General features: G+C 38.0%; 1 protein-coding gene across 1 annotated transcript; it reads right to left on the bottom strand.

The window, feature by feature from the left end:
• Nucleotides 1–2,728: 2,728 nt before the first annotated feature.
• Nucleotides 2,729–13,108, bottom strand: LOC102305448 (programmed cell death 1 ligand 2). Its single transcript, XM_005941831.3, has 10 exons — nt 12,892–13,108; nt 11,947–12,007; nt 11,506–11,762; nt 11,046–11,142; nt 10,507–10,773; nt 9,194–9,304; nt 7,700–7,768; nt 7,498–7,551; nt 7,238–7,364; nt 2,729–6,164 (listed from the first exon to the last, which is right to left on the bottom strand). Exons 2-10 carry the CDS (start codon nt 11,999–12,001, stop codon nt 5,678–5,680), a joined length of 1,524 nt encoding a protein of 507 aa, XP_005941893.1. The 5' UTR covers nt 12,002–12,007; nt 12,892–13,108; the 3' UTR covers nt 2,729–5,677.
• Between the last annotated feature and the right edge of the window lie 4,297 nt (nt 13,109–17,405).

The raw sequence follows: 17,405 nt of genomic DNA, 5'->3' as shown, positions 1-17,405 counted from the left end.
TACCAAAAAACCCCGAATAAGCAGATTCTGCTTTAGCAATTTAGAGTTTGGGGGAAGTTGTTTTAGATCATTTACAGGCAGCTGCTGATCAGAACAAGGCAATAAAATCTGATAATGTGTAATAATCGTGGGTGGCTTTGCTGTTCAGTCTAGTCATATTTATTGCCTTTCCTATCTATTTCTCTGATCTCAAGTAAATGTGGCATTTATTTGGATTTATGTTCGTGGTTACGAGGGACTGATATTTCTCCTTTCAGGGCAGATTTTCTGTTGCTCACTGCCAGGGTAAAACCCTCTTTTGGCTTTAAAGAAAAAGCCTCCTGTCTGTGATGGTCCCTGGGATTTGTTATTTTTTTGGTTTATGGTAAGGTTGGTTTCTATTTCTTTAGTGCTGTGTTTTGGTTTTGTTTTTGGTCATTATAACTTCCTGCTTTTGGCTTTATCATTTGAGACTCAGTCTTGTATAACATTTCGCTTTCTGTTTTGACTTTATTTCTTATTATATTATATTATACTGTTCTTACAAAACTTCTGTTTTATAAATTGTCGTGTTTAAATAATTGTCTGTCAGAAATCAAACGATGGTTAAATGACAATTTCCTCCAGTTAAATGCAGATAAAACGGAGACCTTGATTATTGCACCTGATCACATGCTCTCAGAAATTAAGCAGCATATCAGTTTTTTAGACCCTTCATTTCAGTCGAGTCTCAGAAACGTAGGTGTTATATTTGATAGTTCAATGTCTCTTGAGAAACACTCTAAACAACTTGAACTGTTTTTATCATCTAAGAAACATTTCTAAACTCAGACTACTGGTGTCAAAGGCAGAACTTGAGATGATTATTCATGCTTTTATCTCTTCTCGTTTGGATTATTGTAACGGTCTTTTTACTTGTCTTAGCAAATCAGCTCTGGATCGCCTTCAGTCTATACAGGATGCCGCAGCAAGACTTTTAACTGGCACAAACAAGAGGTCACACATTACTCCAGTTTTGGCTTCTCTTCATTGGTTGCCTGTAAATTTTAGGATTCATTTCAAGATTTTAGTTGTAACTTTTAGAGCTCTGCACGGTGAAGCTCCCCAGTATGTCTCTGACCTGCTGAAACCTCATGCTTCATCCCGAGCACTTAGGTCGTCGGGTCAGAGGCTACTGGTGGTCCTGCGTACTAGGTTTAAAACACGTGGGGGTCGGGCTTTTCAGGCACTGGCACAGAGGCTGTGGAACTCCCTGCTGTTGTCTTTACACTGTCTAGACTCCATTGACTCCTTTAAAAAGCAGCTGAAGACATTTATAAACAAACAAGCTTTTAATTAATTTTTTCACTGTTTTATATTATTTTATTTGTATTTCTTGGCTTGGACAGTCTCGGTCGTTGTGTCCTGGGGCAAGACACTTCACCCGTTGCCTACTGGTGGTGGTCAGAGGGCCCGGTGGCGCCAGTGTCCGGCAGCCTCGCCTCTGTCAGTGCGCCCCAGGGCAGCTGTGGCTACATTGTAGCTTGCCATCACCAGTGTGTGAATGTGTGTGTGAATGGGTGGATGACTGGTTGTGTAAAGCGCTTTGGGGTCCTTAGGGACTAGAAAAGCGCTATACAAATACAGGCCATTTACCATTTACCATTTCTGATTTTATTGTGAAGCACTTTGTGATTTTTATATGTGAGAGAGAGAGAGAGAGAGAAAGAGATAGCCTTTATTTGTCAGTTGCAGGTCTTTTGCCCACAACCAAGATGACAGACCTTGCCGACCGTACATACAATACACAAACATCACATTGGGGAGACAGGTCAGGCTAGGGGGAAAAAAAACATTGAAATGTGTAACACAAAAGGATAATACAGGAATGCACAGATATCAACACACCATAGCACAATAAACACAGACAAGCAACATGGGAAAGAGTTCCAGTGTGAAATGTGCTATATAAATAAATTTTACTTACTTACTTACCTTCCCACTCGATTAGTTTGTTTCCTTTCTGTTGTCTGTGTGTTTAGTCGATATATTTTGGATTGCTTCCTGTTTTGTTTTATAAAAGTTTTCACTGGTGCCTTGTTTCATTTCTGACCTTCTGATTGTCGGATTGTTCCTTGTTCCCATCAAGTTGTAAGTATAGGCTATAAATAAAACAGTCCTCCCTTTCTTCTTCGACATGTCATCTGCTTTGGGTCCATTTCTGTTGTACAGAGTTACCTTGTCTGACTCGTAGTGTTTGATTATATCGGAGGTTTTTGGGCTTTGTGTTTTTGAATTTATTTAATCGCCAATTAAAGCGAGAGTTTTATTCGAGTTCTCTCCCTCCTGCGTTCTGGATGTTGCGTTTTCCTATCTGCAGCCCACAAAACCACCTTACTGTCTGCTGTCTGGCTTTGCCGAAGAAGTTCATGAACAAGTTTGTGACTGAAAGGCACGTAAACAGATTTATTGCGTATGTCGTGTTTTCCCTTTCACATCACTAAATTTTGGGAGGAAAATATTTAAGTGAATCATAAACGTACCCAGTACGACACATGCAGGCTGCCAAGTTGCTCTTTACATTGAGCGTGTTGAGTGTGTCAGGGTGCGTCCGGTTTTAGTCTCAGTTTTACACAGAGATCAGTCAATAATGAAAGCTGGAAGAAGAACCAAAACGTTTGCAGAGCTCTGTGTGCAAACTCAGCAGTTTGCACACAGAGCTCTGCAAACGTTACAAATGTATTCTTAAATACATTTGGCTTTTATTTTTCCTCCCCTTTATTCATGCTTGAATGTTTTTCAAGATTGTATCGTGACTCAGACAGAGCGGAGTTAGCAGACCAGCAAATTGTAAGATTTAGACTTATTCAGCTGTTCAGATTTTGCAGAAATTGTTGTTCTCAGATGACTCTGAGTCAGATTCTTCCCTTTGACTTAAATATCTGCAGCCTCACATGTGGGGGAAAAATGATGAGGATGATACCATGGCATAGTAGTCATGACTTCACCAACTTAAGGATTTCTTAGGGTCTGATTGGAAGTAATGATCTGTGTTTTGATGGCGTGCCAGTTTCCAGTTTACACTGCACCCTGGTTTTGCATTAAAGCAGGTTTTCTTGGATAATGCCTGCGCTCCAGATTGTGTGCCAGATTTTTCCAGGGAACAGCAGCCTCTAAGATCCCACCCAGCCCCACCTCAGCTTCTTACAGAAGGTTTGCCCTTACATCACAGTGTATGGATTATCTGTCATCTGCCTTTACTTGAGCTGTCTGTGAAAGTGAAACACATGCATAAAATTTTAAAAAAAAATACTGTTTTATGCTTGTTATGTTTGCCTAATGAGGACTGTGATCATCTAATTTACAGTGCTCTTGTTGGTTTGCATTATTGAAATAAATTAGTCCACATCGATACTTTTTTACAGGTCATCGGCAAAGGTTTCCAGGATTGTTGCTTTTTGGTTCCCCCTTATTTGCTGATCTAATTTAAGCCTTTTCTTTTAAAATTTCAAAAACATCCAATAATCTTCCATTTTAATGTATAAAAAAAGTTGTTTTTTTTTCACAAACAAATTTGTATACAAATTAATTGGCTTTAGAAATCAACCGTAAACTACTGTGGAACTGCTTAGTTTGAAAAATGATAGAAATGTGAGGTGAGCTTAATGAAAAAGGAGACATTTTCTCAAAGAAAAAGTTTGTTTGCGTTAAGAATATGCAAAAACACACACACATAAAAACACTTTTTCATCTTTAGCAGTGGTTGTATTGTCATAAATGCATATCATCTAAAGAGGGGATGATATTCTGACCAGTAAAAACCATGAAGTCACAGATTGTTTCAAAAATAATCAGTTAATCAATTCTACTGGATATAAAGAGGGAGTTATATAGAAGAATTTTTTTATAAACTCCAGGAGTTAGACAGCTGGGTATTCCCAGAGTTGTGTGTGATTTTCCACACAGATCTGACAGAAGTTTGTATTTTTAAAAAATGGTGAAGAATTGAAGTCAAAGTGCACAAGGGCAAAGCCTGGAGGTGGGTAAGTCTTTCTTTTAAACAGATGCTGTCTGGGGTAAAGGTCTTGTGCTGAAAGAGAAGTAGATGGCTGACTAGGTTGCATGCGCTCTTTCTCATTTCTGACCATTACAACAGTTCCTTCTACTGAGAAACGGCCCCATAACATGATGCAGCCTCCACCGTGCCTTAGCATTGGAGTGCTATTAGCCATCTTGGCTTAGAAAAAAAACAACAAGTAATAAAGTGCTGTTGAGATGGTTCTCCTTCTTCTATCCCACTTGTAATGATCTTTTAGACACTTCTTGTACATCCTGGACTCTCAAAAAAATCTGTCAGGAAACCGAGCCAATCAAAAGCCAAATGGGGAAATAAAGCAAACATACGAGGTCTTTTTGTAACAACAATTTAAATTTCTTTTAGGGGGCGTTGTTTTGTTTTTTACTGGGTTTAACTACTATGGCTGCTAAATGACAAATTGCTTGGATGCTTCCCTGATTCAGGCCCTTCTTCCCTACATGTAAAATTATGTGATGAGTCTTTAGGGATTTGGTCTTCTTTTAGCTTTCTACAAACCCATCTCTGCTGAGTTTCCTTTTTTTAAAATCACATTTTAGTTGTGTATTAGCTTAAAGACAACAAACTACTTTGGTGGAATATTTCCCCGTCTGTTTTGTTGCAGTGTTAATCGCACATCACGTGTGTGACTGTAAACTGCAGTAAGCCACATTATTTGGATATCATTCTCTTATTTAAAGCATGTTTTCTTTCACTTCTCTATTTACCACACAAACGTTCATCGCTTTTTGTGCATTTGATAAACGAAACAACAACAACATGCTGTTTACTGCTGACTCAGGACTTTTTGAGATCATGTAAAGTCACCAGCCGTAGCGAAAAAGCGCACAATCGAGTTTAGTAAAAGATGATGTCGACCAGTGCAACAGATCAGGGCTGAGAGAAGTTACTGGCTCGATGCCATTTCAAATTTTGTAAACATGCTAGCTTTTCCACAAAATGAAGAACCTACAAAAATTTAAAAAAAGAATTAAAAAAAGACCCTTTCTTTTTTTTAAATTAAATGTTACTGGCATAAATGATCTCTTGTCAGGAACACTCAAAGTGTCACTTCCTCTTACTCTTGACACCAGAGAGAAGCTGTTGCTGCTTTGATTGCAGTCTAGCTGATGCCTTAACTATGACCTTTCTCTTTTTCATGCACACACACTGAGCTAAAACAGAAACCATTGCTGTATCTGAACTGTTACATGTATTGAAAAAGGAGATTTTAATTGCCGCGTTTCTGCAAACACCAGTTTCTTATCACTGCTTTCACTATGCAGCTTTTCCAGTAACAATGATGTACTTTCTCTAAAAGAATTTTGAAAAAAGATATTGCACAGTAATGAAAGTGACAAACAAGACAACAAAGAATACAAAATTATAATTTGTTGCACGTCTATAACTTCCCAAGCATCACTTTGAATACACATCATCATGCAGTACATACATTCTGCAGCATATCTGGGCTTATAAAAATCTAAATGCCTCTCTCTCTCTCTCTCTCACTCACACACACACACACACACACACACACACACACACACACACACACACAGAAACACAAAACTCTTGCCTCATTTGTTAAAAATCTAACTCATATACAGTGGGTTTTTTTTGGTCACAATATTATTTTTAAACTCAGTACTTTGCAGGTTGTATTTGAAGCTTTCGAACTCCTTCATTCCCAACCGTTTGCCTGAGCACGGGGCAGTGTCCTGGGCTGGCCGTGACCAGCACCCTGCAACCTATTCGTTCACTTAGAAACTTCCTTAATGAGTCATCGAAATATTGGTTTCCTTCTTTGTAGCTGTCCAACAAAAGCAGAGCCTTGCCAGATGTGATTAAAAGAGTTCTCAACTTTTCTGTTGATATATTTTTGGTGAGTGAAAGCTGAGTTGTTATCTCCTGAAACAAGTCGTCTTTCACGGAGCTGCAGTCAACATATAAGAGAAGATGAAGTGCGCTGAGGTCGAGGAAGTTGGAAAGGGAATCTGTGGGCCATTCAGTCCAGGATGAGATCAGGATGTGGGCTACAGTTGTTTTCCCGCTTCCGGGAAGTCCCTCAAGGAAAAATGTCTCACCAGCACCCGGGAGTAAAGCAGGAAGATTCACAGGGTGGCCTTCACTGAAAATAAAAAAAGCAAAGTCGAGATTGTGAAGTCAACAAAACCCCAAACAAATTTAGAGCATGGTGTGGCTGTGAGGTTTAAGTTCTTTTTCGAGATCCTGGGCTTATTACAGATTACTTTTACTTTACCTCACAGTGACTTCTGCATAACAACGTTTGCATTTAAAAACTTTACTGCGATACATCGTCATGTACTGTAGCTATCAGTGCATTCAAAAAATGTTCTTGAGCTGAGCTTCACAAGCTCGCTCACTGATTTCGCAACTGCTGCCTTGGATAAACCGATAGCCATGACAATGTCAATCAACTATCATAAATTAGCATTAAATAGGCAGAAGTACTGTTCGCAAACACAAATGTAGGAACAAAAAAAAGAAAACAAAAGCCTTGCCATGCCATGGTCATTCCCTTTTGTGTATTATAAAAAGTTTTTAGCTGTCACAGGAACTGTGTTTAAACCCAGCATTATATAGTTTCATTAAGTTAAATCTGTAAGTAATCGAAGGCTGTGGTTGAATATACAACACAAATTTAGTTGAAGTCCACACAGTAAATTAATTGTGACCATAAACTTGTCTTTATGAGTGACTTATGTATGTATATATACGTATATATTGTACTATTCTTAGTTAGTGTATTGTCTGTCTTGTCTTAATGTTGGTTTATGTTGGTTTATAATGGAGCACTGTAACAAAAAATAATTTCCCCCAGGGATCAATAAAGTATTCTGATTCTGATTCTGATTCTGATTCAGACCCCTAAAAATATAATAACCTCATTATTTTTTAAATGTGCTATCTATTACTGTAGATTCATAGAGGATGGTGTTACTGCTAACAAGGACCACTACCTAATAGAACACTAATTGAGATGACTTCATGTAGCACGCCACACACAGCTCTGCACAATGCTGGGTGGTTGCAAGTAAACGAAAAGAGGATTCATTGTATGCGATTTTCTGGAAAGAAGAACAAATTTTTTTTTAAGGCTGCGTGTACGGGAAATGATATCGGATAAATGCATAGTCGTCTATTTCCCAATCATTTTGGACGCATGTATTTATGACTCACTTGTTTTGCAGTCTGCGAGGCAGCTCCTCCGCACTGAAAGTGATGCATTGATTCCTTCGCTCTGCACTGAGAAAGCTTTCTGAGTAATGCGTTTTCACATTCAACCCCAGATTTTCCTCAACGTCGCCTGGAGACAAAAAGAAGTCCAGTCAGTCATTTGCTGAAGATGTGAAATATCCTGCAGGTCGTTCTTTTCAGATAATCTTTCAGTGGCACATAAATCCTGTAAACTATATTTCTCAACTTGATAAGCTACCTACCTTCATTACAAGGAGCTATCTCTTTCTCATAGTTGTCGTCATAACTTCTCAGACCTGACAGGACGGAACAGCATTGTTAGAAATATGACAACACGGAGGACAGTAAGATAAAAAGAAAAACACTGAAGGACTCCGTTTTATTTATAACCAGTGTAGAAATTCAACAGCAAAACAGCAATAAAAACATAACCACTGAACTCACGGGAAGCAGCGGTAGGAGCAGGTCTTTCCAGGAGGTTCCTGGTGCTGTGAGTGCTGTGATTGTGGGACCCTGTAACAAAAAAGTGCACTTTAATGCAACGTACTGGTACAGCAGCTGATGTAGTCTTTAAGCACTGATACACTGAATGTATGGAGGTTGTTGGGTTTGGTTTGTTTTGAATTATACATTCTTTAATTGACCTTATATTTGCTAAAATAGGTATGTATATTTATACCTATATCTCTGTATTTCTCTATATTTTTGTATCGATATGTCTGTTTCTACACTTTATTTTAAATCAGTGCTTGGTGCAATGGCAGATATGATCACTCAATTTCCCTCTGGGATTAATAAAGTCTCTGTGATTCTGATTCTAATATTTTGGCTTTGAAGTTTCAATTATTCCTCAAAATGTCCAATATTATCATATGCTCTTGAAAGCACCACAATAAAGATCCATGCCTTCCTGATAACTGTGTGACAGTTTCCTGATCTATCTGTAAGTAAAACGTCATTTTTACACATTCATATGTGAAAATATGTTTAATAAGTTTTCCAGTGAACTTGAGTGAGGTGTGTGAACAATAATATAAACTCGTGCTGAAAAAATCACCCATGCGTTTACAATTAGCTTTGAATTCCCCTTGTAGATAAACTAAAACCACACTGGGTGTTTCCCACAATCTAGCCAGTCTGGTCTGATAGTTGCGAAACGCAGTAGAATGTAAAAAGCTAAGTCATGGTCACACGAAAAAGAAAAAAAAAACACTGCAGGTCACATGCTAAAGAATTTCCAGCAAAGTTTTGTTCAAATCACAAGCATTATAGAACAAATCGGACAAGAACCTCCTGAAACGTTCACAGATGCTTCCTCTTTTACATGACCTACAGTGTCACCAGTGTTCCCGGGAGTATGCATGTGTTGTTTTCTTTTCTTTTTTTCCCAGTCAGAGCTGCGCAGCCTTTGACACAGGAAAGATACGTTTTGCAGTGCTGAGTAATGAATTCAGATTGTCTGTGAGCTGTTTGGCACAAGACCAACAACAAAGTTTTGGTTTTTCTTGGGCATTAAAGTTAAAATCATTTAGCCGATGTCAGCTCTGTCGTTGCACATTTTATGCAGTTTTACTGAATGTTTAAAATGAAACCAGAGCGAGCATTTGCAGCAAGGTGTTAAATACTTTGTCTGTTTTTGTGGCAAAGGGAAATGCAGGTTTGCATTAAGATCACCTACATGTTGTATTACAGGTTTTGCAAGATGACTGGCTTTCATTTTGAATTTGTTTCTTAAATATCTTGCAAAGTATCCATTGTTTGAGATAACTGTTTTTATCTAAGCCCATTATTCAAGATAACTGCTGCTATCTGTGGTATTTTAACACCTCACTAAATTGTTACCCATCATTTTGTTTGAAACCAACATTTCTGTCTGCAGCACGACACAGGATATGTAAGCATTCCTGTCTGTGCTGAACTGAGGGACTGATTGGTTACCTTTTCGTCGTCGATAGGTGACCACTCCGACAGAGACGAATGCCACTATCACTGCTATGCACAGTATAATGATGACAGCATCACTTTTTGCAGGACTAAGTGGTATTTCATCTGTGAAAAGAGTCAAAACATTGTGGGATTAGTATTTCATGGTAATATCTATGCTTTAGCAATTTTAGCCGCTCTGGAAATAACCAAACATACCAAAGGCATATAACCACAAACTTCCCCTTTGCTGGTCAAGGACAAAACCTTATGGCAGCTATAGTGCCTCGTTATGCTGGTGCAATGGCAGATATGATCACATAAAAATATCTTCTTTCACATATTTTATGTATTTATTTATTTGTTCTTGTATTAAAAATACATTTCTCTTACTCTAGCATTGAACATTTTATATGTATAAGAAATGAATTAAAATATATTTCTCATTTCCCTCAACAGGATCATCATTAAACCCTTTTGTGTTTATCATTACAATATGACTTACAATAAAGCTTCCTGTAGGAAATACCGCATGGGAAAATGTGGCTAGTTTTTCATCAAAGAAATAAATATGACACACGCAAAGCACATTAAAAGTGAAACGGTTTCGATACGTGTTATGATTAAATATATATTTTTTCCATATTGGTGTGAAAACAATGAGCACCCTACATGCAGACACGGAAAAGTCTCACATTTGAAGATTTGCTATGCACCTACATCCACACACCAGACACACACCACCCACCGGCTTCACAGAAACACATGGGAGGGTCTTTGAATTCCAGGAAAGCGGTGGAAAAAGTGGGGGAATCATATCTACATATCTAAGTCTCTGCAGTTTGATGTAGGGTGGGGATAAAAGCCAACATGTACAAAACAAAATTCTAATCATAACAGGAAGTTGGTGATGACAGCAACACAGGTTATGAGAACATATTTCCTTTGAACATTTAGAGCTTCACTTAAACTTTAGTGTCATCTGCTCTTTTGGGGACTGTTTAAAAAAAATCTATTTCACTTTCTGATCAGTTAAACAGGCACAGTATGTAATGTTGGAGCCTTTTCTCTCCTTTTTTTTTTAAAGGAGGCACACAGTACAGCTGGATGATTCCCACCTGGAAAAGCTGGGATTATGTTACATCCCCCTTCCTGTTAAATATTGTGAGTATTGTTTTGGAAGAAATCCACTTCTGCAACGCCTTGCTGAAACGAAGCCCTCCTTTTGATCTCAAAGGCACAGCTATAAGCTGCATCTAACTCTCATGCACACGCAGGAGGACATGTAAATACCATGTACCATTTCAAGACTGGAAACGAACGCTTACCTGGAATATAAATTGTTGCAGAGCTGCCGTCTTTTGTAAATTTACAGGTGTAGTTGTTTTTTTCTGATGAGCTGACTTTTATCTGGCTGGTGATTCTAAAAATCTGGTCTGGTGTTGATTCAGCAGTGGTGTTGGGATTGAGTGTCTTCAGGTTTCCATTCTGCCATTCAACCGTTGACTTAGGGTATCCCTCAGACTGGCAGGTTATCAGGACCTCATCACCTGTTGCTGCCCTCTCAATGTGTTTGGTCACTGATTTATAAGATGCTAGGGAAGAAAATGACGTTCTATTGTAACACAAGATTGATAACAGCATGTGCTGAGTTTGTCAAAGATTGTTTTCTTTTTTCTTTTCTTTTTTTTTTTTTACAAAATTGACTAATAGTGGTCTTTATTTCATTTTCAGTTTGAGTGAAACTTTAACTGGCCAGAAATGACCATGCGCTTTGGCAGTTACGAGACCATTCCCAGAACAATGCTTGTGAAATCTTCAGAAAAGAAAAGTAACAGGCCTACACTGCAACACATGTACTTCTCACCTTCAACAGACAAGGCTATAGTTTTATAGTCGGCTCCATCCGCTGAATGAACCACACACTGGTACTTCCCGGCGTCACTGATTCTAAGACTGGACATCTGTAAAGTGACAAAAGAACAAGAGTCCTCTGTTATGCCCTCTTAAAGAAACCAAAATGGAAAACTTTTCAGCTCTATCCCTCCCTCTGCCTCTCTTATTAGGGTTTTATTCTGTACTATAATATAAAAAATTAAACAGACTTAGTCATTTTATGAGTATACACCCCTGTAAAGTTCCAGTAAAGTTATCCTGTGGCACTTTCTAGGGAATTTAAACCTGTTGAGAGTAATTTTTAAAAAGATGAAGAAGAGCTGGCAAGTTTAAACAAGCTTAATGCTCAGAGTAAAGTTAGTAGGAATTAAGCGGTAAGCCGTCCAACATGTATATTATGTAAGTCTGAGTAGCTCAGTGCCAGGAATTACCTTCAGCTTAGCCCAGCCTTCCGCCAGCTCCTCGGTCAGAAGCTGCACTCGTCCCCGATACTTTGGAGATTCCGAGCGCGCCACGCCATTATCCAGCCGGATCACGTCCTGAACGGAGTCAGAGTTGATCCAGTGCCAGGTCACGTTCAGGTCAGGATGAGGATAGGAGGGTTTAGGGTTGAACTTGCAGCCCATCACGACACTTTCTCCAAACTCTGACGTATACATGCTTTGCTCTGCCTCAACAGTGAATAAGACTGCAGGGAAATGACACAAAATAATGCCAAGATGAAGGTAAATACTCCAGTCTTAAAATGTTTACAAGCATCTTATACTTTTTACATAATCTCACTCTGCAGCTGTAAGTGCCTCACGTGTCAAATATGTAGTTATTGTTCTGACTTTGCTTCTACATATCCAAAAAATGTATTTACCACCCACCTGAGAGAGAGGGCTGAAATAACACTTGTAAAACTATAAGAAGGGCCCAGTCCATTGAGATCTGAGGATGAAAAAAGGGATTATTACCAGATGCTGAGATTCTTTAGTGATGAAACATGAGTCACTTTACCGAAGAAAACCAGATGTGCAGTGTGACCTTGTTTGCCTCTTAATTTGGCAAAAAGCTGTGTGACACTATATCACATGGTAATCCCAATCTAGCATGACTCAGCTCCAAAGAAGTACTTCCCTCTTCTTTATCTTATATAACAGGAAAAAATAACACAGGGAAGTTTTTGTTTTGACACTGAAGCCATGCCAGCACACTTCAACCGCACCATCCTCACATAACAGCCCACCTCTCTACATAAAACATCTTTCCACCACACCATTATATCTGGAAGTGTAGCTGTACCAGGCTTCTATGGAAAAAATATAACTTAACAGCAACTGCAAATGTGTACAAGAGCATCTTTGTTTGCTTACACAGTAAGCAACTTTGATAGGTGAGTAAGTAGGATATAAATAGACATTTTCTCCGGGATTTCCTCCCCAAGTGGAAAGACAACTACAGTTCTGCAGAACTCTGATTGTTAAGATCTGTCATATGTTTGGTTAACCATAGTCTTATCTGATACGTGATAGTAAGGGAGTTTTAGAGTACGTGTATGCATACACAGATAAATCAGATGAGTCGAAACAGAATCCAAAGACAAAAATAAATGTTAACATCAAAAATAGATGGCCCGTGTAAAAACAGAAAAAATGTAAATGGCTCATTTGTACATGCAAAAAGATACAGAACATAGAATATCTTTACATTATTATTTTTATCATTATTAATATTGTTATTATTGATGGTGTTGCTCTAGTGTTAAAAATATATATGTGTATATATATATATAAATTTTTGAGTTGTCCTAAATAAATAATATGTCCTCTTACCTGTAGGTCATTCAAAAACAGCCAGCTGTGTTCTCATTAGTTATTTCCTTCTTCCTTGAGCTCTAAATGTGATCTGAACTCCCTCCGTCAGTCCCTTCGAACAGTTAAGGCAGGAGAAGTGGCCACGCCTCCTTCCTTTACTGTACTCAGCTCAACTTCTTTATGAAATTACGGCGTGTTTTTTCGTGGAAACCTTAGACGGCTCGAAATTAACTCTCCGCTGCTCACACGGAAGCTGACTTGTGATTACTGTAACACACCGATAAAGAAGCGATCAAAATGTTCCCGACAGTAAACTCCTCCAAATATAGTGGCTCAAACATTAATGATCAGCAAACACATATTGAGCAACATTCGAGTCCTGTAGCTTGTGTCCGAAACTAATACTGGTTAGTTTTTTGTGGGGTTTTTAACGCACTTGTTTCTGTCTATGTGGTCAGGACTCCCAAACTATGGCGTCCTTTATCGGGAATTTTTTATACTACCTTAGTATCACCCAGTTTGACCACTTACTGTAAATATTAATCCAGGTAAAACTCATAACAATATCATCATTAGTGATGAAAGAGTTAGCAAAGATATCCTCTACTTAAAGAAAATAGGCTGTGTAAATATTTTAGTGTAAATAATAAGTAAAATTCCAGCAGCAGCACCTGAACTCTCGGTCTAAGGTCATAATCCTAACTCTATAACTTGGGGGAAAGAATCAAGAAGGACTTTTTTCTTAGAAAATGTATTTATTTATTTATTTAATGTACCACTTATAATGGCTAATGGTTACATTTCTCTGGTTATCAAGACTTGAGAAAACTAATTAACTACTACCATGGGTTATGGTTAAGATCAATCAATCAATGATGTCGTTGGCTTTTTTTTATACTTTGACTCAGGGTTGAGGCACCAAAAATTACTATACTATACTATAATACTTTGTAATTTTTGTTCATTGTCTTCATAGATGTTCTTTTTAAACTGCATGTAACTATTTGAATTTCAGTATGCTAAGTTAAATATTTATCATTTACAAATTGCTTATTAATGGCACAGTATCACTTTATTAGTAACTTATTAATGCTTTATCCTTCTTTTCCATACTTAACACCAGCAGGGCCAGTACCTAAGGTTTTCCCCTCTACTACATCATAGTAATACTCTGTTGATGGTAAGTAATGAGCAAGACATGCTCTTATTAACCTCAGCTCAGTGTTTGCCATACTCATTCCCCTTAAAAGTGTTTAGTATAGTTTATTATCATGTAACACCTTTAAAAACTACAGTTATTAATAGTGTCTCTGTAACTCTTTGATTAAGTTTTTAACTCAGAATCTATCCATCTATCGATCTTCTTTTCTGGATCTGGGTCATCAGAGTTGAAGTCTAAGCAGAGACATATCCCCTCCTAGGCCACCAGGCCAGTGTGTCCTGGTCTCCCCCATGTCTTCTTCCCAGCAGGACATGCCTAAAAACCCCTCACCTAGGTGGCTATGTGTCTACACGTTTACAGTCTATATGTGTTTTGTGGGCTTGGAGAAGACATTTGACTCCACCAGGGTGTTGCTCATTGTTTCAGTTCCAGTTAGAGCTTGGTTCCTGTGCTGGCAGTAAATCAGGCACATTCCTGGTAGAAGTTGGATCCCACCAAAGCTTCTCTACTAAAGTTTTACTTTTTCAGTATTACTAATGACGGCAACAATAAACAATATCCAGAAAGAAAAAGAATAAGATAAAATACATAACTACTTGATCTAAATTAGGTTGGGTTGCAAAATTCATATAGCAAAGCCAACGTATTAGTTTTAAGGGGATCATTCAAAGTCAACCAACAGACTGATTGACTGATGAAGTTGTGTAGTGATCATGCATTAAGACCATGAGAAGAGCTATAGGTGGGTGCTGAGTCCACCTTTGGTTGTGAAGCTGTTAAATGAGCTCTGAAAGTACTGCTGCCTCAGCATTTCTTATCCATCCATCCACCCGACTGTGAGAGGAAGCAGGAATACCCGGTGTAGACCCACACACGGGGAGATATGGGGAGAACATCCAAAGTCCACGCAGGACCCAAACCCAGGACCTTCTTGCTGTGAGGGGACAGTCCTAACCATGACAGCACTATGCCACCCTAACATAACAGCTACTCTGATGAGAAGTATTGCATATAAAGACAAAAGCCATAGTGCAATATTAACGAGTAAATTTAAACAAAGCAGAATTTTGCCCAATGAGTTTAAGTCACATGTATTTGACTCAATACCCCAGAGCAGTCAATACTGTGGAATTTTCATTTGGCATGTAAATGTATTTGTAAAAAAGTACCGTTTAAATCAACACACACGCAAAACCAAGATGTTTACACAACACTTAACAAGTCATGTGCTGAAAGCTGGAAAGCTGGAGTTGAATGAAATAACCTTATCTGAGGGAATTTTTACCTGCATGTCAAGTCATCCCTCATGTGGAATATACAGCAGGGTGTCATCCAGACATTATCCTGTGCCAACCTGCATAACATCGAACCATAAAACATTTCTGGGTTTCCCATGTGCTTACCTCTTGGCTGAATCAGGAATATCAGCTAATGTGACGAGAAGCTTTATTTTCACAGTCTTTTTCACTTACGGAAAACAGGTAAAATAGCTGTCTGTCTGTAAAAGGTACTATGACAAAGACACGGTGTTGGCGAGGCAAGGATATCTGAAACACTGACATGACATCTTTTATTTATTTTTCCTTTAAATGTAATTAATTTAAATTATTAATAAGTAAATTATTGTATTCAAAAAGAAAAATAAACAGATGTAATACGGAGAAGTTTTGTGACGACCGTTCACACATGTACTTAACACTGTGACTTCTCTGTGTGACATAGCTCTACACGGTTTATTTAAGTTAGCATTTGTCATGTGAAGTTGCCAGGAAGGTGACAGATGAGAAGTTCCCACTGCCGTTGTAATTCACTGATGGTACATGATAGCTTGGCTTGATATGAGTCACTGCAGCATGAAACTATCACATAAGTCCAGTTCATTTTGCTTTTGATTCATGAATTCAGAGGGGAAAACTGAAGAAGAACAAGCATGGGATGCTATTTTTCCCGCAAATTCATGGTAGGATCATGTCACACCTGATGGCTCAGGTGGTTCAAAGTCCAAAAACTCCAGCCGTGACTAGATGAAATTTCATCTGGCAGTTTAACTTCTGTTTCACTTTCAGGAGAGAAGAAGTTTCAGAATTCATCAAAGTCCACCGCAGCTCCGAGTATATCTCAAACTATATCACTACTAGTGCTAAATTAATGCTACTCCGTTATTCAAATACAAGAATAAATAAAACTGACAGGAATTCATTTTGAAAGTCAGTCCCTCTCTCTGCTGGTCATGTATCCACCATCCACACTGTTAAATATTTAGCTTACAAATTGGTGTCATATGCATTAATATATGTATAATTTTCATTGAATCTTGAATGATCTTCCATTGATGATCATTCAAGATTAAAACTATACTGTCAATGATTAAAACAAAGCTATCTGAAGTAAAACCCTTGTATAATTAACCCAGTTACCATTCAATCCAAAGGTTTTAAGAGACTACTAGGCTGCTATATTAGTAGTAGTAGTAGTAGTATTAGTATTATTATTATTATTGCTTTAATAAAAACTCTCCACCACCCGGAGTTTACGTATCTTAAATCAAGCCATTCATTCAATGAGTCAACGTGTAACGCTACTATTTAAGTGACCCATGAGAACCAATAGAGGGAGCCAAACTACACCATCGAAGTCACTTTAGCCTTCAAGTAATCATTCTGTCCCTTCCTATACTTTGACAAAATCATCATAGATTTGTTTTGTTTTGGTTGATCTTGTCAACTTGCTTTTGTGTTTGTTTTAAAATAAGTGTTTTACAAATGTGACTAAAATGAAAACTGAAATGAAAAGCTATAAAAACTATTTCCTGTGTGTTTTAATTGTATTACAGTCTTTGTTGTTGTTGTTTTCTATTATTTATGTTTTATTATTTATTATTTTCATTTCATTCAACTTACTCTTTATATTTCGAATGCAAATAAATGAATGAATAAAACAAAAAAACAGTTAGTTTAGCCGGAAGTAAGACGTCATTTCCTTCCGCTAAAAAGGCAGTGCGCGTAGCTTTTATTTTGACGATCCACTCCGGAGTCCTTTCCCCAGCATTTAGCTTACAGTCTTCAAAGTGTTTGGGGTATGTAAAGCTTTTATTTTAAGTTCTCCAACTTGTCATGAAATATAAAAGTTTATACGGACAACAGTTTCATTTAGGTTAAAGACAGTAGTCGTGTTGTTATTCGCTAACTTAACGGGAAAGCTTAAAATGAGTTGAGGCTTAAAGCTAAAGCTGAAGTGAAGAGACACTGAAGGACTGAAGAGGTCACTACATGCTGAAACAAATCCAGTTTGAAGCAGGTGGCTTTTCTAAGCCCGACTCTGGAATTTTGTTTGCTGCTGTGATGAGAGCAGAGCAGCACGTTTGAATGAC

This window comes from Haplochromis burtoni, unplaced genomic scaffold, assembly GCF_018398535.1.
Source record: "Haplochromis burtoni strain Fernald_Lab_line unplaced genomic scaffold, NCSU_Asbu1 Contig_325, whole genome shotgun sequence".
Taxonomy (NCBI): Eukaryota; Metazoa; Chordata; class Actinopteri; order Cichliformes; family Cichlidae; genus Haplochromis; species Haplochromis burtoni.
This window is presented reverse-complemented; position numbering and strand designations above follow the sequence as displayed.